Consider the following 23,478-nt stretch of genomic DNA (forward strand, 5'->3'; position numbering starts at 1 on the left):
TAGGGTTTATGTTAATGAGAGATATTGGCCTTTTTCTTTCTTATAATGTATTAGTATCAGAAAACTTGTCTTATAAAAAAAATTGGGGTATTTTACCACTTGTTCTATTTTCTGCACGAATTTGTGTAGAACTGGCATCATTTCTTCCTTAAGTGTTTGACTGAATTCACCAGTGAAGCCATATTGCATGGATATTTCATTACAGTAAACTTTTTAACTACAAATTTAATTTCTTTAATGATATACAGGGCCATTCAGGCTACTGAACTGCTAGGTATATATTAGTGGTGGATTGTATCTTTTGAGGAATTTGCCATTTCATCTTCCCTCAGCTTTTTGAAATGGTAATATCTTGTCCAACTCTAGTATACACAAAACCAAGAAATTGACCTTGGTAGTATAAATAGAGCTTATTCAGATTTTACCAGTTATATGTATTCTCACTTGTGCGTGTGAGAGTGTGTATAGTTCTATGCAATTTTATTATATGGGTAGCCTTACATAACTACCACCACATCACGATTCTCAGTTGTACCATTGCACAAGGCTCCTTTGTGTTAGTCCTTCATAGCCACACCTATTCCCTCCGGCTGACCCCTAATCTCCAGCAATGACAAATAATTTCCACATGTCTATAATTATGTTAGTTCATAAATATTAGATACATCAAATCATGCATTATGTAACCTTCTGAGATTTATTTTTTCACTCAGCGTAATTTTCCTGAGGTTCATCCAAGTTGTTGCCTGTATATCAATAGTTCCTTTCTTTTTGTTACTGAGTAGTAGTCCATGATATGGGGATATATATATATAGAGAGAGAGAGAGAGAGAGAGAGAAAGAGTTTGGTTAACCATTCACCCATCAAAGGACAAGTGTGTTATTCCTAGTTTTCAGCTATTATGAATAAAGCTACTTTGGACATTCATGTACAAATTCCTGTGTGAAAATAAGTCTTCATTTCTCTGGGATAATTGCCCAAGAATGAAATTGCTGGGTCACATGGTAAGTCTGTTTTTAGTTTTGACAGGAAGCTCCAAGCTATTTTCTGGAGCGGCTGTCCATTTTACGTTCCCACCACCAATGTCGGAATGACCCAATTTCTCTACATCCTCACTAGCAGTTGGCATTATCACTATTTTGTATCCTAGCCATTCTGATAGTAGTATTTCGTTATAGTCTTAATTTGAATTTATCTAATGGATAATAGTGCTGAACATCCTTCCATGTATTTATTTGCCATTTATACATCTCCTTAGTAAAATGTCTGTGCATGTGTTTTGTTCATTTCTTAATTGGATAGTTTGTTTTTTTAATGTTGTGTTTTGAGAAGTTTTCATATATTCTAGATGTAAGACCTTTGCCGGATATTGGCAAGCGAATCCATTTAACAGAGTCTTTGGTCAAACAAAAGCTTTAAATTTTGATGAGGTCCAGTTTATCAACATTCCCTCTTATAGGTGGTGTTATTGGTGTCAAGTCTAAGAAATCTTTGCCTAGTCCTAAGTCTCAAAGATTTCCTGGGGTTTTTTTTTTCTAGAAATTTAGCTTAACTTCCATTTTAATCCTTTAAATTTTCTGCTCGTGTATCCAATTAGGCCTTACATTTCTTTACTATTATCTAGATTATTTAGTGTTTTTACTTTCTTGCATTGCATTTGTGACATCCCATTCCAACACAACCACAACTCAAAAGTCCTCTTATGTAAGAATATGATTTCATTCTTGAAAAATCAAAAAAGATTGTCTATTTGGTGATTTTTCTTAATCCATAGGATTTAGTCCACCTCTTGTCTGTTTGCAGCTTATTAAATGAGGTGATGTCTCTGGAGGGTCAAATTGAAAAGCTGGAGTCACACCAGGACCTTGACCCTGATCAGGGGGCAAACATTGAGGTAAGCTGGAGACTTGGAAAAGACAATCTGGGAGGTTGTGGGGACTCTGCCACCATTTCCCACCCCTTCTATTATTTAACAGAGCGTAATAAGAATTAAAATCCATTTTTGCCACAAGGAGTGCTCTCTGGTGGTCAGTTCTGAGCACCTTTCATGTGGGTACCACCACTTCCATTCTCTGACAACACAAAAAGACTAGACTTTTTAATTCTACCTAGAAACTCAGTTCAATAGGCTTATATCTTGATGCCATCTTAAGACAATGATGAGTACCTTAACAGCAGACTTCTCTTCTTGATCTTTGTACCCCGGCACCTAACAGTTCAAGAAGACATCCAGGAGTTAAATATTTGTGAATAATTGCAACCTTACAATGTAAGAGATATATTTGTGTTCGTCTTTGATGCCTTCATGAAGAGTTCTTGTGTTGGTTTCCACGATCTCCAGTTTTTCTGTTGTTTTCTTGCCTGGCACTGCCAAGAGACTTTTCTGAGAAAGGTTGAATTTCCCTTTTTTAAAGAGTCATAGGATGTTAGAAAGGTAGTGACCGAGTCTGGATAAGAATTAGGCTTCAGGGGGCGCCTGGGTGGCATAGCGGTTAAGCGTCTGCCTTCGGCTCAGGGCGTGATCCCAGCGTTATGGGATCGAGCCCCACATCAGGCTCCTCCGCTATGAGCCTGCTTCTTCCTCTCCCACTCCCCCTGCTTGTGTTCCCTCTCTTGCTGGCTGTCTTTATCTCTGTCGAATAAATAAATAAAATCTTAAAAAAAAAAAAAAAGAATTAGACTTCAGAGCCCTGGCTGACAGTGTTTCTAAACTTCATGCCTTTGAAAAACAATTCTCTAAGAAAGGAGAAACCTGTGTCTAGCTACCTCCTCTGCTTTAGCTCAAGCCAAAAAGCTTAAATTAAGTAAATTTTGGAGGAAATAAAGAAGAAATGTCCCTCTTATTGCAGGAAGGTAATGTTTATTTAGACCCCTCACATACTAAAAGCCAACTACAGACCAGCACAGATTTAATGCCGGGGGGAAATCCTTTTAGCCATGATTAAGCCTGATATTTTGAAGAAGCAACCTCATTTTGAGCTGATTGAAAAGTCAAGAATTTTTTTTTTTCACTACTTGGGGCTTTGGAGATTGTAAATTAGGAGAAAAGGGAAAAGGGGGGCCCCTGGGTGGCATAGTGGTTAAGCGTCTGCCTTCGGCTCAGGGCGTGATCCCGGCGTTGTGGGATCGAGCCCCACATCAGGCTCTTCCGCTATGAGCCTGCTTCTTCCTCTCCCACTCCCCCTGCTTGTGTTCCCTCTCTCGCTGGCTGTCTCTATCTCTGTCAAATAAATAAATAAAATCTTTAAAAAAAAAAAAAAGGGGGGAAAGGATGAGGCCAAGAAACATTCTGCTTTGGAAAATTTCCTCCAAGAGTCAGCTGTGTTGCAGGGATGTGGATTTTAGAAGAAGATAGGGTTAGGGAGGGATGGGTACCAAAGGAATGAGGAAACAGATAGAAGAGCACAAAGATAAATGAAAGTGAGATTTTAAAAAAGAAACCAGCAAAGGCTTGGGATCATATGAGAAGGGAAGGCATGAAAAATCATATGGAGATTCTCTGTCCTGGAGATGCATAGCTTTGTATGCACTTGAAAAAAACAACATGACTTAAAAACTACAAACACCCCAAAGATGCACCAACTGGTATGTGGATAAATCGTGGTACATGTTATGTGATAGAATCCTACTCAGCAATAAGAAGGAAGGGACTTCTTACTCATTCAACAACATGAATGAACCTCAAATATGTTATGCTGAGTGAAACAGGCCAGATCCGGAAGACCGCATGCTTCACGATTACATTTACCTAACATCTGAAAATGGCAAACTCTAGGAACAGAAAAGAGATTAATGGTTGCTGGAATTGCACGGGGAAAGGGAGCATGGGATTGACAAAGGGGCCCAAGGAAATTTGGGGTGTGATGGAAATATTCCATATCTTGTGCTGTTGATTATGTCAAAATTCGTAGAACTGTACCCTCCTAAAAAGTGAGTTTTACTGAATGTCAACTATACCTCAACACATGTGACTTTAAAAAATGGACACAAGGTCCGCCCTCAGTAAGTCTAAAGGGTGATGGGAAAGGCCACATAAAAGCCAATGCAGTAATATAATAAGAAATTTTACTTATTTTTTTTTTTAGATTTTATTTATTTATTTGTCAGAGCATGCCCACAGCAGGGGAGCAGCAGGCAGAGGGAGAAGCAGGCTCCCCACTGAGCAAGGAGCCTGATGATGCGGGCCTCCATCCCAAGACCCTGGGATCATGACCTGAGCCGAAGGCAGATGCTTAACCGACGGAGCCCGCCAGAATCCCTAAATAAGAAATTTTAAATCTAAGTATTACAGAAGCAAAGTCAGTAGGGATGGCTGTAGGTTCACTCTGGTAAAGGGAAATGAAGACTATTAGATATGGAAACAACAACCAAAGTGTGGTGTGAGCAAATTAAAGGAGAGATAAGTTGAAGTTAAAATAAAACCACATGTACTGGCTCATTTATATCTGGTGAAGAAATGGAGCACCTCAGAAAGGAACGAAAGGGAGAGGAGAGAAAAATCAGTAAAATCACTTAAAAAACACACAGCAGAAACAAATTTAAAAAACCTTTAAGGTGAGGACTTTGAGGTGGCCTTTAGCTGTTGCCTTATGTTTGACCCCCAAATCCACGAAGCTTTCTGAGATCTCCATATCAACATCTAGACTTTCATTCTGAAACTGACTCTTACTATCTTTGATACAATTATCTTAAATAAGTACTGTGTAAAGATATTTACTACATAAATAAACCAGGGTACCAAGTAAAATATGATTAGAAGATCGCAACTCCTTTCTAAAGAATTCAGTTACACAGTTCAGGGGTTGGTGATGGATGAACTTGGTAAAGAAAGGGTGTAACTATACATTCTTGGAAGCTGTATTGTTTTTTTTTTTAAGATTTTATTTATTCATTTGAGACAGAGAGATACAGAGAGAGAGCATGAGCAAAGGAAGAGGCAGAAGGAGAGGGAGAAGCAAACTCCCCACTGATCAGGGAGCCCAAAGCGGGGCTCAATCCCAGGACCCAGAGATCATGACCTGAGCTGAAGACAGATGCTTATCCATCTGAGCCACCTAGGCGCCCCTCTCTGGAAGCTGTTTGAGGGTAAATGCTCATTACAGGTTTCCAACTAGCACAATGCCCAGCTCAAGGGCCACTTAACATAGGATGTGGACAACATTATCTTGTTGATTCAACTTAATGTTGATTTTGGAGATCAGTACCCAGAGGAGTATCAAAAAAAAATAGTTGCTATTAAATCTCAAATTTTTTTTATCATGAATGAGCTTTCTTCTAAAAATCTTCACTTTGTTTCAATTCCACACATCATTCATTACAATTTTTGATTTATGCCCTTTTGTTTTAAAGGAGAAGATCATGGAAATTCAAAAACAAATAGAAGAAATGGATAACAAATGTGTCCAGGTAATGACAACGGCATTGTAATTAATGAAGAAAACCAGTTCTTCAAGGGAATTGCAGATCTAGAGAATTTTAGTGAATGGAATCCAAACTTGGGTGAAAGACCTAGTATTTTAGGCCTAGCAGGGAAATGTCTTGTAGCCTATACCCTCATTTTCAGATGAGAAAAGCATAACTCAAAAACATGGCACGATTTGCCCGTATTTCTAGATGAAAAGACCAGTCTCATTCTTGCCTTCCCCTTAAACAATGAAAGTATGTGTATTTTTTTCTTCTAATGAAAGTAATGTATGCTTATTTTAATAATTAAAACACAGAACTATTTCATATAAAAAATGAAAAATAATCCCACTCCCTCAAATATAAGCACAGTGAATATCTTAGTATATTTATATTCTTCTAAATTTTCCTATATATGTACTTACATGTTGTTGTTACAATTTAAATGAGATTATATTATATATATTGTTTTGCAACTTGCTCTTTTCCCTTAGCATTTTTCTTCAACAACTTTCTGTACCACTAGATGTCATTTTACCTTTTCACTGTTTATATAATGTAGGATTTGATTTTTGGATTTATTAAATTTATTTCATTGGATATGTGGGGCTTTATAATAAATGTGTGCTATTACAAATTTTGCCTCACCAATCTATGTCTTTGCTTGCTTTTGCAAGTACTTGTTTAAGAAAAATTTCTAGGGGCGCCTGGGTGGCACAGCGGTTAAGCGTCTGCCTTCGGCTCAGGGCGTGATCCCAGCATTATGGGATCGAGCCCCACATCAGGCTCCTCCGCTATGAGCCTGCTTCTTCCTCTCCCACTGCCCCTGCTTGTGTTCCCTCTCTCGCTGGCTGTCTCTATCTCTGTCAAATAAATAAATAAATAAATAAAATCTTTAAAAAAAAAAAAAAGAAAAAGAAAGAAAAATTTCTAGAAATTGAACCTCTAGCACCCATTTTTCTTGAAAATCAGAACACTGTTCTTCCTGCTATAGCTCTGCCTTTCAAAGTGTCCTGCAAGTCTGTTACAGAATGATTAATTAAAAACGTTAAAAGAGTTATTTACTCCTGACATATGTATAATTGGCAACCATGTCTTAGAAAGTTTGCTTTCAGCCTGTCTCTTGAACTTACTGATAGAAACCAACCAAAATCATCTGTTACCTCTACCTGACAACGTACAGGAGATGGGAAGAAAAGAGGAACCGGACAGCTTTTGTGGATAGCTCTTTTGCTGAACTACAAAGTCCACATATTGAAACTACCATAATGAGAACTTATAGTCATATATTATAAATTTTAAAATATTTAAAAGAAATACAACTTTTTTTCTCTGAAACATACTGTTTCTCCAACTAGTGTTTTAGAACTTTGTTTGTTTTCTTTTTAGAGAGAGAGTGAGAGAGAGCACACACATGCGTGAGGAGGGGCAGAGGGAGAAGGAGAGGTAGAGAGAGAGAATCTTAAGCAGGTTCCACACCCAGCATGGAGACCAAAGGGGCTCAATTTTACAGCCCTGAGATCATGACCTGAGCCAAAGTCAAGAGTCAGACGCTTAACCAACCGAGCCACCCAGGAGCCCCTAGTGTCTTGGAAGTTTTTTAAGGCACAAAGAAAGAGTAACAAATAGAGAAAAATATGATTTATCATAAGCTGATATATAAATTTATACATCTAAAATATTAAAAATAATTATACTAGTCTTTTGGTTATTCCTCCTGCAATTTACCATGATTATATAATGAATTTGCTGAAAGAGGAAGGATTTTACTGAGTAAAAGTAAGTTTCAAAGAAGCCACTTTACAACTAAGTGATGTCAACATGAGTGAAGTTTTATGGTGCAAACCAGAAAAATATAATTTCTATTTTACCCAAAATTGTGGGTATCTTTTCAGGAAGATGCTTGTAACGAAGCTCATGAATTGAAGGAGAAACTCATTGCAAGAATAAAGGTAAGATTTCACCACTCAATTTCAAATAATGATAAAATCTAGGAATATAGGGATAATTTTTTCCCTAGAAGTTAATGGTGTGCCACCTACTGTTTTCTTTCTCTTTCATTGTCACTTTTTTCTCCCTTCCTGGCCCTCTGCTTTGGGCGGCCAGAACATCTCGTGGTCTGCTTCCGCATCTCCTCCACTCAGAGCTTAGCCTCTATGGCCACATGTTATGCATTCTTCAAAGCTCAGCTCGAATGTCACCTCCTCTTTCAGACCTCCCCTAACCTCCCCTAGCCAGAAAGATAACTCCATATCTGAACTCCTCCCACAATATCTCAATGTAAATGTGAATGGGTGAAAGAAGCAATGAATGAGTGCGTCAACCTGTCACTTGTTCAGAGGTGCCTACTCGTCCCACCCACCTGGAGTAGGTGTCCCACCAACAAACCTCAGCTACTCTATCTCATCATCGTCTTCATTTTCTCTTTAGCATGTATATAGTCTATAATATCTAATTATATACACATATACGTTACATTACATAGATATATATATGTTGTTTATTGCTTTTCCCCCAGCCCCTATAAATGTGCATGTAATTCCTTATCCATTTGGTTTAAAAATGTCCATGGAATAGAATGCACACTCCTTATCTATTTTGTTAGCCACGGTATCCTAGAATAGTGCCTGGTGGGAGTCAGTATGTTTTGCATAGATGAAAAAATTGAACAGATGAATTCAAAATAAGGATAATTATCTTCCTACATGAGTAAGTCAGTCGTTAAAGATCAGCATGTGGGTCTACCATGCTGCTACCTTATTTTGTGAATGCGTAAGTCTCTTTCTACTAGGTGAGTATGCACTTGCCAATGGGCTCCTCACGGGACTCACGTGTGATTGGCAATGTGGGCTCCTGAGGTGTTCTGGAGGAAGAGCACTCTGTATCATCTACGATAAGACTAACAGAACTCTAACATCAGTTTTTTAAATGATTGTGGATTGCTCTTTTTTTCCAGAACTTTTACAAAGACATGACTCTGCTGAATACAAAGCTAAGAACGTACCAAATGCAGGAAGGGAAAACAGACTCTCAGAGTCCTGAAGAAATGCGTGTGGAAGAAAGTGAGCCCCTGCTTCCTCAGGCTCTACCACCCCCTTTAGTGCAGAACACTTCCGCCGGCATTACAATGTGGTGAGTCAGAGGAAGGGGCCTTTGGGGCTGGACAAAGGCTCCAAAATGTATGAACCATAGTATGGCGAATTTCTTCAAGGACTGACTAAAAATTTGTTTTATCTTCCTTTATCAATGATCTCTTCTTGTTCTTTAAAAGTCCATTTGTTTATTGGAGTCATAGTGGTTTTCATATTATTTTTAGGTGTGGGTCTATAGCATTAGATCCATAGATACAGATTTCTTTATTGTTGCTGTAGGCAACTATGTCTTCATAAATCTTAGAAGATGGTGTCTGCAAGCTATGATGCAGCCAACTCCACCAAAGGAGCCCACATGCTCAGCAGATTCGAAAACCCTTGTTTACTGGTATGGTATTAAAGACATACATACTAGTAAATTCTGACTCTTTGGATCCCTTTCAGAAGATGCCACACCATCATATGTACCTGGAGTAGTACCCTCCTCTAAGAAAACTTTTCTCATTCTTTACCCCCAGCTACCAATCCAAGTAGAATGTTCAACAGCGTCTCTTGTGTGTGAACTCTCCCTTGCACATACTCCTGATGCAGAACCCACAACAGATTATTGCAATTGAATTATTTCAAATTCTGTCTCCTAATAATCCATGAGCTTCCAGAAGTCAGGCATCTTTGTCATTTTGGGACATGAAATATAAAACCTCTTCACCATGTTTAACAGATATTAAATTGATAAGTGAGTGAGGAGTGATGTCAATGAAAATAGTGGAGTAAAAACCCCAGAAAATTTCCTCCTCCTTAAAAACAAAAGAGAGAGCTTGAAAAAAATAGTCAGAATCAACTTTTTCAGAAGCCTGGAAATCAAGGATTTAGTATCCAGAATAGATAAAGAAGTCTTATAACTCAACAACAGAAAGGGAAACAATCCAACTTTTAAAATGAGCAAAGGACATGAATAGACATCTCTTCAGAGATACAAGATGGCCAACAAACACACGAAAAGATAGTCAACACCATCGGTCATTAGAGAAATGTAAATCAAAATCATGAGCTACCATTCTACCTCTCTAAGATAACTATAATTGAAAGGACAGACAATAACAAGCATTGGAGAGGATGTGGAGAAATTAGAACCCTTAGACATTGCTAAAGGGATTGTAAAATGTGCAGCCATTTTGGAAAATGGCAGTTCCTGAAAATGTTAAATATAGAGCCACTGTCTGACCCACTCCTACGTATGCACCCAGAAGAATTGAAAATATATGTCCACACAAAAACTTGTATACGAATGTTCATAGCAGCATTATTCATAAAAATAGAAACAATACAAATATCCATCAACCAATGAATAGGTAAACAAAATGTGTTATATCCATACAATGGAGTATTGTTCATCCACAAAAAAGAACAAAGTACTAATGCATGCTGCAATGTGGATGACCCTTGAGAACATTATGCCAAGTGAAAGAAGTCAGACACAAAAGGCCACATACTATATGATTCCATTGCTATGCAATGTCCAAATAGGAAAATCCATGTAGACAGCAAGTAAATGAATAGTTACCAGGCCTTAGGGTGGTGGGAAATAGGGAGTTCATGGATACAGGTTCTCTTTTGGGGGTGATGACAATTTCCTGGAATTAGATAATGGTGATGGTTATACAACCCTGTGAATAAACTAAAAGCCACTGAATTATACACTTTAAAGGGTCAATTTTATGGCATGCAAATTACATCACAAAACCAAACAAGTAAGCAAATGCCTTTGATCATCACTTGATTGTGTTAAGTGGGCAGATTACTATCCAGTTGAGTTGGTCATCTTTCATCACCTCATTATATTCTGGTTAAGACTACCTAAGACTTGGGAGGGAGTTAAGATGGCAGAGGAGTAGGGGTCCCCTTTTTCAGCTGGTCCCCTGAGTCGAGCTGGATAGGTACCAGACCATCCTGAACACCCACGGAACCAGCCTGAGACGCAGGAAGATGCATCTGGATCTCTACAAATGAACATCTCCAGCGCTGAGTATTGAGGTACGAAGCGGGGAGCCTAAATCCGCGCACAGATATCGGAAGATAAATGGAAGGGGGAGGGAGCTGCCCGCTCGGGCCCCGGGAAGCAGTAGCCACCTGCACAGGGGAGCGGGTGGACTCACAGACCGGCGCTGGAGGCCATGAGCCGGGGAACCTGTGCGGAACCAGACTGGAAACCGGCGCTCCGGAGTGCGTGCAAACCACACTGAAACAGAGAGCTCGGGAGCGCGCGCGGGAACCAGGGGCGGCTGGCGGTGTTAGAAACACAAAGGACAGAGACGCACCGGCCCTGGAAGTGAGGGCTGGGACGCCGGGTGTGGGGCACACAACCCGGGATGCTGCAGAGTTGAGCAGCGCCGACAGAAACAGAGTTATAAAGAGGCCAGAAGAGCTCAGTGGAGAGCGGACTGCGATCCCTCTGTTCTGACACAGAGGCTGAGATTTGGCTACTGCTGCTCTGACTCTCAGAAGAGGCACAGCAAACCGCCAGGGAAAGCTGCCAGAGAACAAAAGCCTGGAAATACCGGCTCACAGCGTGCCCACCCCCTCGCAGGCGACACGGAGACTCTACCCAAACAGGGTTGCCTGAGTATCAGCGCCGCAGGCCCCTTACCCAGAAGGCAGGCTGAAAAATCAAGAAGCCCACATCCCTAAGGTCCCTATCAAACAAGTGTACACTGCATGGATTCTGGTCAATAATTTGGGCTCTGGACAACCCCGCAACCTCTCCTCATCAGAATGACGAGAAGGAGAAATCCCCCCCAGGAAAGAAAACACAATGAGTCTGTGGCCTCTGCCACAGAACTAATGGATATGGATATAACCAAATTATCAGAAATGGAGTTCAGAGTAACAATGGTCAAGATGATGTGCAGACTTGAAAAAAATATTAACAAAAATATTAACGAGAATATAGAATCTCTAAGGGTGGAAATGAGAGCAAATCTGGCAGAAATTAAAAATACTATGAATCAAATGCAGTCAAAACTAGGTGCTCTGACGGCCAGGGTGAATGAGGCATAAGAATGAATCGGCAAATTGGAGGATGGGTTCGTAGAAGAGAAAGCTAAAACAGAAACCTGGCTCAAAAAAAATCCAATCTCAAGAATGTAGTTTACAGGAGATTATTGACTCAATGAAACGTTTCAATGTCAGAATCATCGGCATCCCCAAGGGGGTGGAGAAAGAGAGAGGTCTAGAAGAGATATTTGAACAAATTGTAGCTGAAAACTTCCCTAATCTAGCAAAGGAAACAAGCATTCATGTCCAAGAGGCAGAGAGGACCCCTCCCAAGCTCAACCACGACAAACCTATGCCACGTCACGTCATAGTGCAATTATTAGATCCAAGGATACAGTATTGAAAGCGGCCAGGGAAAAGAAATTTCTCACGTACCAAGGCAAAGGTATCAGAATTACGTCAGACCTGTCTACACAGACCTGGAATGAGAGAAAGGGTTGAGGGGGCATTTTTAAAGCTCTTTCAGAGAAAAACATGCAGCCAAGGATCCTTTATCCAGCAAGGCTGTCATTCAGAATTGATGGAGAGATAAAGACCTTCCAGAATCACCAGTCACTGACCAATTTCGTAACCACGAAACCAGCCCTACAGGAGATATTAAGGGGGGTTCTATAAAAGTAAAAAGGCCCCAAGAGTGATACAGAACAGAAATTCACAATCTATAGAAACAAAGACTTTACAGGCAACATGGCATCATTAAAATCATATCTCTCAATAATCACTCTCAATGTAAATGGCCTAAATGTTCCCATAATGCCACAGGGTTGCAGATTGGATAAAAAGACATGACCCATCCATTTGTTGTCTACAAGAGACTCATTTTGAACATAAAGATACATCCAGACTGAAAGTAAAGGGATGGAATACCATCTTTCACGCCAATGGACCTCAAAAGAAAGCTGGGGTAGCAATTCTCATATCAGACAGATTGGATTTTAAACTAAAGACTATAGTTAGAGATACAGAAGGGCACTATATTATTCTTAAAGGATGTATCCACCAAGTCGATATGACAATTATAAATATATATGCCCCCAACAGGGTAGCAGCAAGATACACAAGCCAACTCTTAACCAGAATAAAGAGACATATAGATAAAAATACGTTAATAGTAGGGGACCTCAACACTCCACTATCAGCAACTGATAGATCACCTAAGCAGAGAATCAACAAAGAAACAAGAGCTTTGAATGCCATACTAGACGAGTTGAACCTCATAGATATATAGAGAACACTACACCCCAGAACCAAAGAATACACATTCTATTCTAATGCCCGTGGAACATTCTCCAGAATGGACCATGCTCTGGGTCACAAAACAGGTCTCAACCGATACCAAAAGACTGAAATTATTCCCTGCATATTCTCAGACCACAATGCTTTGAAATTGGAACTCAATCACAAGGAAAAATTTGGAAGAAACTCAAACACTTGGAGACAAAGAACCATCCTGCTCAAGAATGATTCAATAAACCAGGAAATCAAAAATCAATTTAAACAATTTATGGAGACCAACGAGAATGAAAACACAATGGTCCAAAACCTAAGGGATACTGCAAAGGCAGTCCTAAGGGGAAAATACATAGCCATCCAAGCCTCACTCAAAAGAATAGAAAAATCTAAATTGCAGTTTTTATATTCTCACCTCAAGAAGCTTGAAAAGCAACAGAAGAACAGGCCTAATCTATGCACAAAAAAGCAGTTGATCAAGATTAGAGCAGAGATCAATGAATTAGAAACCAGGAGCACAGTAGAACAGATCAACAGAACTAGAAGCTGGTTCTTTGAAAGAATAAATCAAATAGACAAACCACTGGCAAGATTTATCCAAAAGAATAGAGAAAAGACCCAAATTAATAAAATTATGAATGAAAAGGGAGAGGTCACAACCAACACCAATGAAATAGGAAGGATCATTAGAAACTTTTATCAACAGCTTTATGCCAATAAATGAAGCAACCTGGAAGAGATGGAGGGCTTCCTGGAAACCTATAAATTACCAAGACTGAAACAGGAAGAAATTGATTTTTTAAACAGGCCAATTAATTATCAAGAGATTGAAACAGTGATTAAAAACCGTCCTAGCCTTACATCAGAAACCGGGGATGTACTGTATGGTGACTAACATAATATAATAAAAAAATCATTAAAAAAAAAAACCGTCCAAAAAACAAATGCCAGGGACTGATGAATTCCCCAGGGAATTCTACCAAACGTTCAAAGAAGAAATAATACCTATTCTCCTAAAGCTATTTCAAAAAATAGAAACAGAAGGAAAACTACCAAACTCATTCTATGAGGCCAATATTACCTTGATCCCCAAACCAGGCAAAGACCGCATCAAAAAGGAGAATTACAGACCGATTTCCCTGATGAATATGGATGCCAAAATTCTCAACAAGATCCTAGCTAATAGGATCCAACAGTACATTAAAAGGATTATCCATCATGACCAAGTGGGAATCATCCCTGGGTTGCAAGGGTGGTTCAACATTCACAAATCTATCAGTGTGATAGATTATATCAACAAGAAAAAAGCCAAAAATCATATGATCCTCTCAATAGATGCAGAAAAAGCATTTGACAAAATACAGCATCCTTTCCTGATTAAAACTCTTCAGAGTGTAGGGAGAGAGGGTACATTCCTCAATCTCATAAAAACCATCTATGAAAAGCCTACAGCAAATATCATTCTCAATGGAGAAAAGCTGGAAACCTTTCCCTTAAGATCAGGAACACGACAAGGATGCCCACTCTCGCCACTATTATTCAACATAGTACTAGAATTCCTTGCAACAGCAATCAGACAACAAAAAGGGATAAAAGGTATCCAAATCAGCAAAGAAGAAGTCAAAATGTCTCCCTTCACAGATGACATGATACTCTATATGGAAAACCCAAAAGAATCCACCCCCAAACTACTAGAATTTATAGAGCAATTCAGCAATGTAGCGGGATACAAAATCAATGCTCAGAAATCAGTTGCATTTCTATACACGAATAATGAGACTGAAGGAAGAGAAATTAGGGAATCCATTCCATTTACAATAGCACCAAAAATCATATGTTATCTCGGAATTAACTTAACCAGAGATGTAAAGGATCTATATTCTAGAAACTACAAATCACTCTTGAAAGACATTGAAGAAGACACAAAAAGATGGAAAAATATTCTATGCTCATGGATCAGAAGAATTAACATAGTTAAAATGTCCATGCTACCCAGAGCAATCTACACTTCCAATGCTATCCCGATCAAAATACTAATGACATTTTTCAAAGAACTGGAACAAACAGCCCTTAAATTTGTGTGGAACCAGAAAAGGCCACGAATCGCCAAGGAACTGTTGAAAAGGAAAAACAAAGCTGGGGGCATCACAATGCCGGATTTCAAGTTGTACCACAAAGCTGTGATCACAAAGATAGCATGGTGCTGGCACAAAAACAGACACATATCCCAATGGAACAGAATAGAGAACCCAGAAATGGACCCTCGGCTCCTTGGGCAACTAAGCTTTGATAAAGCAGGAAAAAACATCCAGTGGAAAAAAGACAGTCTCTTCAATAAATGGTGCTGGGAAAATTGGACAGCTACATGCAAAAGAATGAAACTTGACCACTCTCTCACACCATACACAAAGATAAACTCCAAATGGATGAAAGACCTCGATGTGAGACAGGAATCCATCAAAATCCTAGAGGAAAACATAGGCAGCAACCTCTACGACATCAGCCAAAGCAACCTTTTTCATGACACATCTCCAAAGGCAAGAGAAACAAAAGATAAAATGAACTTGTGGGACTTCATCAAGCTAAAAAGCTTCTGCACAGCCAAGGAAACAGTCAAAAATACTAAGAGGCAGCCTACGGAATAGGAGAATATATTTGCAAATGACACTACAGATAAAAGACTGGTATCCAAGATCTACAAAGAACTTCTCAAACTCAATACACAAGAAACAACTAAATCATAAAATGGGCAGAAGATATGAACAGACACTTTTCCAACAAAGACATACAAAGGGCTAACAGACACATGAAAAAATGTTCAAAATCATTAGCCATCAGGCAAATTCAAATCAGAACCACACTGAGATACCACCTTACACCAGTTAGAATGGCAAAAATTGACAAGGCAAGAAACAACAATTGTTGGAGAGGATGTGGAGAAAGGGGATCCCTCCTACATTGTTGGTGGGAATGCAAGTTGGTACAGCCATTCTGGAAAACAGTGTGGAGGTCCCTTTTATTTTTTTTTTATTTTTATTTTTTTTATTTTTTATTTTTTATTTTTTTAAAGATTTTATTTATTTATTTGACAGAGATAGAGACAGCCAGCGAGAGAGGGAACACAAGCAGGGGGAGTGGGAGAGGAAGAAGCAGGCTCATAGCGGAGGAGCCTGATGTGGGGCTCGATCCCAGAACGCCGGGATCACGGCCTGAACCGAAGGCAGACGCTTAACCGCTGTGCCACCCAGGCGCCCCTGGAGGTCCCTTTTAAATTTAAAAATTGAGCTACTCTATGATCCAGCCATTGCAATACTGGGTATTTACCCCAAAGATACAGACGTAGTAAAGAGAAGGGCCATATGCACCCCAATGTTCATAGCAGCATTGTCCACAACAGCTAAATCGTGGAAGGAGCCGAGATGCCCTTCAACAGATGACTGGATTAAGAAGATGTGGTCCATATATACAATGGAATATTACTCAGCTATCAAAAAGAACGATTTCTCAACATTTGTTGCAACATGGACAGCACTGGAGGAGATATTGCTAAGTGAAATAAGTCAAGCAAAGAAAGACAATTATCATATGGTTTCTTTCATCTATGGAACATAAGAACTAGGAAGATCGGTAGAAGAAGAAAGGGATAAAGAAAGGGGGAGTAATCAGAAGGGGGAATGAAGCATGAGAGATTATGGACTCTGAGAAACAAACAGGGTTTCAGAGGGGAGGAGATGGGGGAATGGGATAGGCTGGTGATGGGTAGTAAGGAGGGCACATATTGCATGGTGCACTGGGTGTTATACACAACTAATGAATCATCGAACTTTACATCAAAAACTAGCGATGTACTGTATGGTGACTAACATAATATAATAAAAAATATTATTATAATAAAAAAAAAGACTACCTAAGACTTTGACCAATATCTTGTCTAAGAACTGGAAATGTACCGGTTCCACTGAAGCTTACTCATATATTATTTTTTTGAGGAGGTTTATCTTGCAGACTTAATCAATCATTATGTATCGGTTTTGCTGTTTTTAGGCTCAGAAGGTAGCTTTTCCTGGTATAATCCCCAGCTCCTCAGTTCCCTTATAGACTTTCCACAAGTAATGTGAACACATTGGAAAAAAGTAAAGGTTTTTTCCATAGCATGTCTTGAAAAAGAAACATATAAATAGATAAACAGTATGTAAAAATTCAAAAGAATATTTTTATTCTTGAAAGAAGGTAAATTCAAAATGAATAAAATATTTAATGACACTAATATTTGGTTCCACAAGGTGATATGAAAGAAATTATTTTGAATTTGTAGCTATGATGTTTTCCAAAGAGAAATGTCTGCACTTTAAAAATATAAATATTACACATGTTTTTTTATTTGTTTTATAATAGAAAATATGAAAAATATTTTAAGTTATATTGACTTCTAAATAAAAATCAAATGATTCAGTAGTGTCAAAAAATAAATCCAAAAGATAAATAAATAAATAAATAAATAAAAATACATAAATCTAAACCCAACATAACTAAAGTTTTCACTGAAGAGAAGAAAAAACTGGAAAAACACACTCTAAACCAAAAGAAAAACAAACAAAATAAAATAAAAATTACACAATTAATACAAAATAGAAAGAATGAATGAATGAAAGGAAGAAAGAAAGAAAGAAAGAAAGAAAGAAAGAAAGAAAGAAAGAAAAGAGAAAAAGAAGTAAAACTGAGTTGATGATGTTAGGGTGATGAGATTACAAATTTTTCATTTCTCTGTTTTACAAATTATGTGTAATTTAGAAGAACTAGTTTTCTCTTTAAAAAATAATGTTATACACAAGTAATGAATAGTTGAACACTACATAAGAAAAACTAATGATGAACTATATGTTGGCTAATTGAACATAATAAAAAAATCATTTCAGGAAGGAGGATTCTACCATTGATAGCAGTTAATAAAATTTACAACCCAGCAAAATAATAATAATAATAACTAATAATAATAATAAATGTTAAAATGTGTTTCTTTGAAAATGTTCTAGTTTGGTATTTCTAAAGATGATTGGTTTTGGAATTTAGGAAGAACAGTGTTTGCTTACTACTATCTATGTTTTGGTAGTGAGTCGTTTACCTTTTCATAAGAAAAAACAAATCTAGATTTAGCACTTCTCAAGGGCAGGGCACCTCTGCTTCATCTTAGCAGCCCTCAAATCTTCTTCTGACTAGGGTATTTTTCAAAACATTGGCTCTTTAATAAAATGTGTGACGGGGCACCTGGTTGGCCTAGTCAGTTAAGGGACCGACTCCTGGTTCCTGCTCAGGTTGTGATCTTGGGGTCATGGGATTGAGCCACACATGGTGGTCCACATTCAGTGCGGAGTCTGCTTCAGATTCCCTCTCCCTCTGGCTCTCCTGCTCATGTCCTCAATCTCTCTCTCTTTCTCTGAAATAAATAAATAAATCTTTAATTAAGAAAAATGTGTGAAGTAGAAGCAATTATTTGTGTAACGATCAAGAGACAGCCAGTGGCAATAATGCCAAGCAACTTGGCTCAGGTTTACAGTATCCACTGAGTTAGATCACAAAATAGATCCACAGCTAGCTTTAACTGTGCTCTGAATTTTCTTTTCTGAAATACATTGTTGATGGTAATTATCTCCCAGTAGCTGGATTATCTGTGGCATTTCTTTCCTTCTTTGTGTTTTTCTGGATTTTCCAGATCTTCTACCCTAGTCATGTATTGCATTTATAATTAGAAAATAATAATGCAAGGACTTAAAAGCAAATAAATGAGATACCTCACAGATACAGCCTAGAAGGAGGAGTCCTTAAAGACTTGAGAAAGCTGATATTACTTTAAAAGGGTAAATCTGGTGTTAGAACAAAACTAGTGATAGAGCTAGACTCCATTTGTCACATTGCATTTTATATCCCCAGGAAAATCGAACTGCCTGGTTCTTTATTTCTCTCCAAATCGGTGTCATATACCTCACAAGTGAGGTAAAGATGTCAATAATCTGCTGGAGTTTAACAAGAGCATTTCAAAGGAAAGAGTCTCATAATTTCCAGGGTTTCATTGTTTCATGGCTAAAGAAACTTAGAATTCCAATGCCAGCCCTAGGAGGCACTTAAGTGCTCAACCACTCCAAGCTCCTTCTTTTGCGGATGTCAACTGAGGTCAAGAGAAGTTCAGTTACTTCCTTGAAGTTGTAGAACTACCTGGACGGAGGAACAAGGAGTCTCATCAATGTGGGTTTCTTCAGAATGTTCTTAACACAGATGTTCTCTTTCCTTGTAGGAAACGTGCACTGAGGATTTTCATCATGTTTTATGTCCTCACCTTCACTGGACTTTCATGTTACATACTATTTTTTGATGCTACATTTATCTTTGAAAGCTTGCTCCCTACAATGCTTGGACGCCGCAGAATGTGGGAACTACGGGAGATCATTGCGCCTTTCCTGAACTTGGAAGTGGAAGACTTGTTACCCTCCTAAAGATGTAGAAGTTACTGTTACCCTACTGACTCTCTCCTTAATAAAATTCTGGCTGTTCTTGTATTATGGTGGTTAACATAGTTTTAAAAAATTACTACTGGGTGTTTGGCAAAGGACATCGTAGTTATATGGAAATTGCTTATTCACAGACAGAAAAAATGAAAACAGTTTATCTTTACCCTTATGACTCACAATTACATCTTGAATCATTCCACACGTTGTTTGCACATTTACTTCAAAGCACTAGCCTCTTCTCCTCCAACCCTGAGAACATTCAGATTACCAAGCTTTAACTTCCTTGTTTTGTTCCCCCATTTTCCTCAAAAAGGAAAGCCCAGAACTTCTCCCCATCATTATCAGTTTTACTTCCATTGGATTGGGGCCATATTTTGGGAGTAGTGGACATTTCTTAGTTTTGCTCCTAACATTCATTTTCCCTTTTGGTAACAACACCCTAACTTTGCTTTCAAAGAACTATCTTTACCCGGTAAGCATAATTGTGGGTGGTCTTTCAGCCAGCGTCCCCAGTCTTTCTATTAACAACAGTTGGGAATATGTCGAAATAGTCATTCTCTAAGAATGAGAATTTTGAGAAGAATCATACAAAGAAGGGAAATGATTGGAACTTCAATTTTGTGAATTAGCCTATACCTTTATCTGCTTAAGTTAGTCAGCGTTGGTTCTATTGCTTATAACCAAAAGAAGTCTAATTGATACAGAAGTTGGGAACGCTGGACTGGAGCATTTTTATCCTTAATTTTGTAGGTAACGGGGAAACAGTAAGCTTTCTTAGCAATATGGAAAAATAGCTATAGTTGAACTGTGCAAGATCAATAGAACCAAAAAGAATGCGTTGCAGTTAGGAGGGCAGATGGAGTGTGAGGGATGAGTTCAAAGGCCATTCAGTGGTTCAGGTGAGCTAATGAGGGGAGATGAGGCTAGAAAGGGGCTGAGGGGTGATGTGGGTATTGTAAGGGTGGATTCTACAATATTGGGGGTGTAATGAATGAGGGGTTGGAAGGGTGTGACGGGGACTGTGGTCCCAATTCTTCTCACATTTGAACGGATCTTGAAGGATGGACAATATTCTCATGGCAGAAATAAGGAAAAGACATTTCAGAGAAAGAACCATCTGAGTGAAACTTAGATGCCATGAACACAAGGCAGAGTCAGGACACCTGCTAGAGCAGATGGCTCAACATATCAGTTTCTACATTCCTTTAAAAAAACACTCTGCCTGACTCATTTTTGTGGTCTCTGGAACAGCGATTCCAAAATAACTGGTCCATTGACTGGATGCATCAGAATCTCCTGGGAAGCCTTGTACGCCAAAGATTTTCAATCTCGCCTCCAGATATTTAGATTCAGTAGAAATAACGTGAGGTCCAGGATCTTTATTTTTAAAAATCTCCCTGCCTGGGGGCGCCTGGGTGGAGCACTTGGTTAAGCCTCTGATTCTTGATTTTGGCTTAGGTCATGATCTCAGGGTTGTGGAATCCCAGCCCCGCTTTGGGCTCCATGCTCAGCAGCAAGTCTGCTTAAGATTCTCTCCTTCTCCCACTACCCCTCCCCCCCACTCACATGTGTGTGCTCACCCTTTCTCTCTAAAATAAAGAAATAAATCATTTAAAAAAATCTCCCCAGCTTTAAAGAAAGGGGGGGTAATCAGAAGGGGGAATGAAACATGAGAGACTATGGACTATGAGAAACAAACTGAGGGCCTCAGAGGGGAGGGGGGTGGGGGAATGGGATAGGCCGGTGATGGGTAGTAAGGAGGGCACGTATTGCATGGTGCACTGGGTGTTATACACAACTAATGAATCATCGAGCCTTACATCGGAAACCGGGGATGTACTGAATGGTGACTAACATAATATAATAAAAAATCATTAAAAAAAAAAATCTCCCCAGCTGAACGTAATACAAATTCAAATTTGGGAACCATGCCTTGGTACACTTTAGGACAATGCTGTGCACACAGTAATGATAAATACCTATTAAAGTAAATTAAATTTTGTGCTTTTAGCTTTGTGGCTTCCCTATCACTTCATCCAGTGCTACATTTAATATTTGTTCAGTAATTTTCGTCATTAAAAAAATAATAATAATTTCCATCATAGCCATTTTCCTAATGGTACCTTCAAATCCTTTACTATCTTTAGGCTTTAGCATTCTAGAAATCACCAGGTCCTTCCAATTCTTCTACAGAAATTTTTCTCAAACAGCTCCCATTCTTTACATTTATGCTGTTTCTTTTCTGATAGGCCCTATTATACAAATGGATTACTGCTGGGAAAAGCCAGCCTATTGTTTCCTCCTCCATAGACTATTATACACACAATGTTAGAAAAGAATAGACCCCAAATGCCGCTTTCATCCTGACATTCTACAGCCAGAAAACTATATCAGTTGCTCGAAATGTGAGTTTCCTTGTGAGTGGTTCTCAGGCTGTGGTACTTAACAGAATTCTACAAAGAGAAATTCAGTTATACGTTTGTCTGAGCGTCACCTCCAGAAATTCTGAATCTTGAGATCTAGGATGAATCTCGAATATCTTCTGTTTTAATAGATTCCCCTAACAAGTCTTAGGACTCTAGGTTTAAGAAACACCATGCTATGTCATGGGCAAAAGCTACCTGGGACTACAATTTGACTGAGACCCCATACAAGGTTATTTAAGAGGTGACTCCTTTTGTGGGGGGGGGGGGAGAAGGAAGTGAGTATGGATGAGGGAATTTCCAGGACAAACAGAACAGGGAAAAAGCCAAAAGCTCTGGGAATGATGAGTAATATATTCAAAAGGTCGTGTGATTGTGAGAGAATATGCTAACAGACAGATTTTTTTTTAAAGTCTCAGATTTATTTACAAATATTAAAGGGACTATTCAGACCAATTGGTTGACAGAAATTGGCATATGTTTTTGATAATTTTTAGGAAAATTCCCATTACTGGATACAGTATCAGCTACTTTGTTTATAAAACCAAAAAAAAAAAAAAAGAAGAAGAAGAAGTATTGAGTTTAATTTGCTCAAGTAAAGCTAAAAGTTCTGCAATAATCATATAACACTAGTGATGAAAGTAAGGTAAGGAACTAGATTCTTTTAAGGATAAAATTAATATTTTACTAACTTCTAAGATATGCTTTATTAATATCTAAACTGAGATGGAATAATTTTCACTAAGGCATATAGAGCCTTAAAGTGGGAATGGTATTATTTTCTCATCAATTTATTTTCAATTTGCCAACATCTCAAGCTGGAAAGCTGGATGTCACGATGTTCTACTCTACTGAGAGAGGGTAACATTTAGTAAAGTACCATAATATTAAGATGATATAAATGTCTATATGTGGTAATTCAGTTAACTGCTTTGGTTGGTTGGGTTTTATTTCAGATCTTTTAAATGCCATATTCAATTGAATTAACCACTACGCACACAATCACTTACTAAAAATGTCAGAATCAGTTTATAAATATGGTCTTGGTTTTGGATTAGGAGGACAGAAGATAAATGGTCACAAACTCTCCATTGGTCACAATTTTTTGAGTGAAGACGGCTACACTGTAGTGAAAGGAGTTTTAAACCTGGATTCAAAGTTTACAATAGAGTCACGATAGGCTGCCCACTGTGTGTTTGGTAGGGTCATCTAGTCTCCACCCTCCCCTTGCCCTGAAGGTGATCCAAGCACTTGTTCCCCAGCTGCCCAGAGCGTTGGCTGCTGAGAGTTCACAGCCAGGCTCTTCCCTTGGACTTGCCTTTGGTCAAAGAGATCTCCTTTGCCTAAGGCTCCTCTCCCTTCCCAAGGGTAACCTGCATTCGACAACTGATCCAGGCCAGGGTTCATTTCTAAAGGGCCAACCCAACTCGGAGCTCCCCAGGAGATTGGTTAAAGCTCTAGTGCAACTATGTCACAGTTCAGCTTCTCTGTCTGCCCCAGCCTGTCCCCATCATTCCCTTCATGGGGTGGGGGGTGTCCCCAATAAACCTATACTTGAGTCTGGACTTCAAAGTCTGTTTCCCAGGGAACTTGACCTAAGACACCTGTAGAAATAACTGAAGACTAACCAAGTGAGAACACGCAAAGACTAGTTATTTCAAACTTGCTATAGCAAGGAAGTCAGCCACTATGACTTGTGTCTTAACAGAGACTCAAGAAAGGCAGAGGAGTGGGGACGCTTTACAGTGAAAAAGAGGAAGGCTTCAGGTATG

At 38.8% G+C, this 23,478-nt stretch overlaps 1 protein-coding gene across 2 annotated transcripts in view; it reads left to right on the forward strand.

Annotated features, from left to right (window-relative positions):
* The window catches only part of SMCO2 (single-pass membrane protein with coiled-coil domains 2), a 34,621-nt gene extending 15,353 nt beyond the window's left edge, over window positions 1-19,268 (forward strand). Inside the window, exons 6-10 of one of the 2 annotated variants that reach the window (XM_087855417.1) lie at window positions 1,805-1,895; window positions 5,351-5,407; window positions 7,300-7,356; window positions 8,361-8,536; window positions 19,070-19,268. In XM_087855417.1, coding sequence (XP_087711543.1) covers window positions 1,805-1,895; window positions 5,351-5,407; window positions 7,300-7,356; window positions 8,361-8,536; window positions 19,070-19,268 — 580 coding nt within the window. Of the gene's footprint in view, window positions 1-1,804; window positions 1,896-5,297; window positions 5,408-7,299; window positions 7,357-8,360; window positions 8,537-19,069 lie in introns of both variants that reach the window. The other variant, XM_087855418.1, reaches the window with a different exon arrangement.
* The last annotated feature ends 4,210 nt before the right edge of the window (window positions 19,269-23,478 follow it).

Source organism: Ursus americanus, chromosome 25 (genome assembly GCF_024610735.1).
Source record: "Ursus americanus isolate L20-20 chromosome 25, mUrsAme1.1.p, whole genome shotgun sequence".
In the NCBI taxonomy this organism is placed as follows: domain Eukaryota; kingdom Metazoa; phylum Chordata; class Mammalia; order Carnivora; family Ursidae; genus Ursus; species Ursus americanus.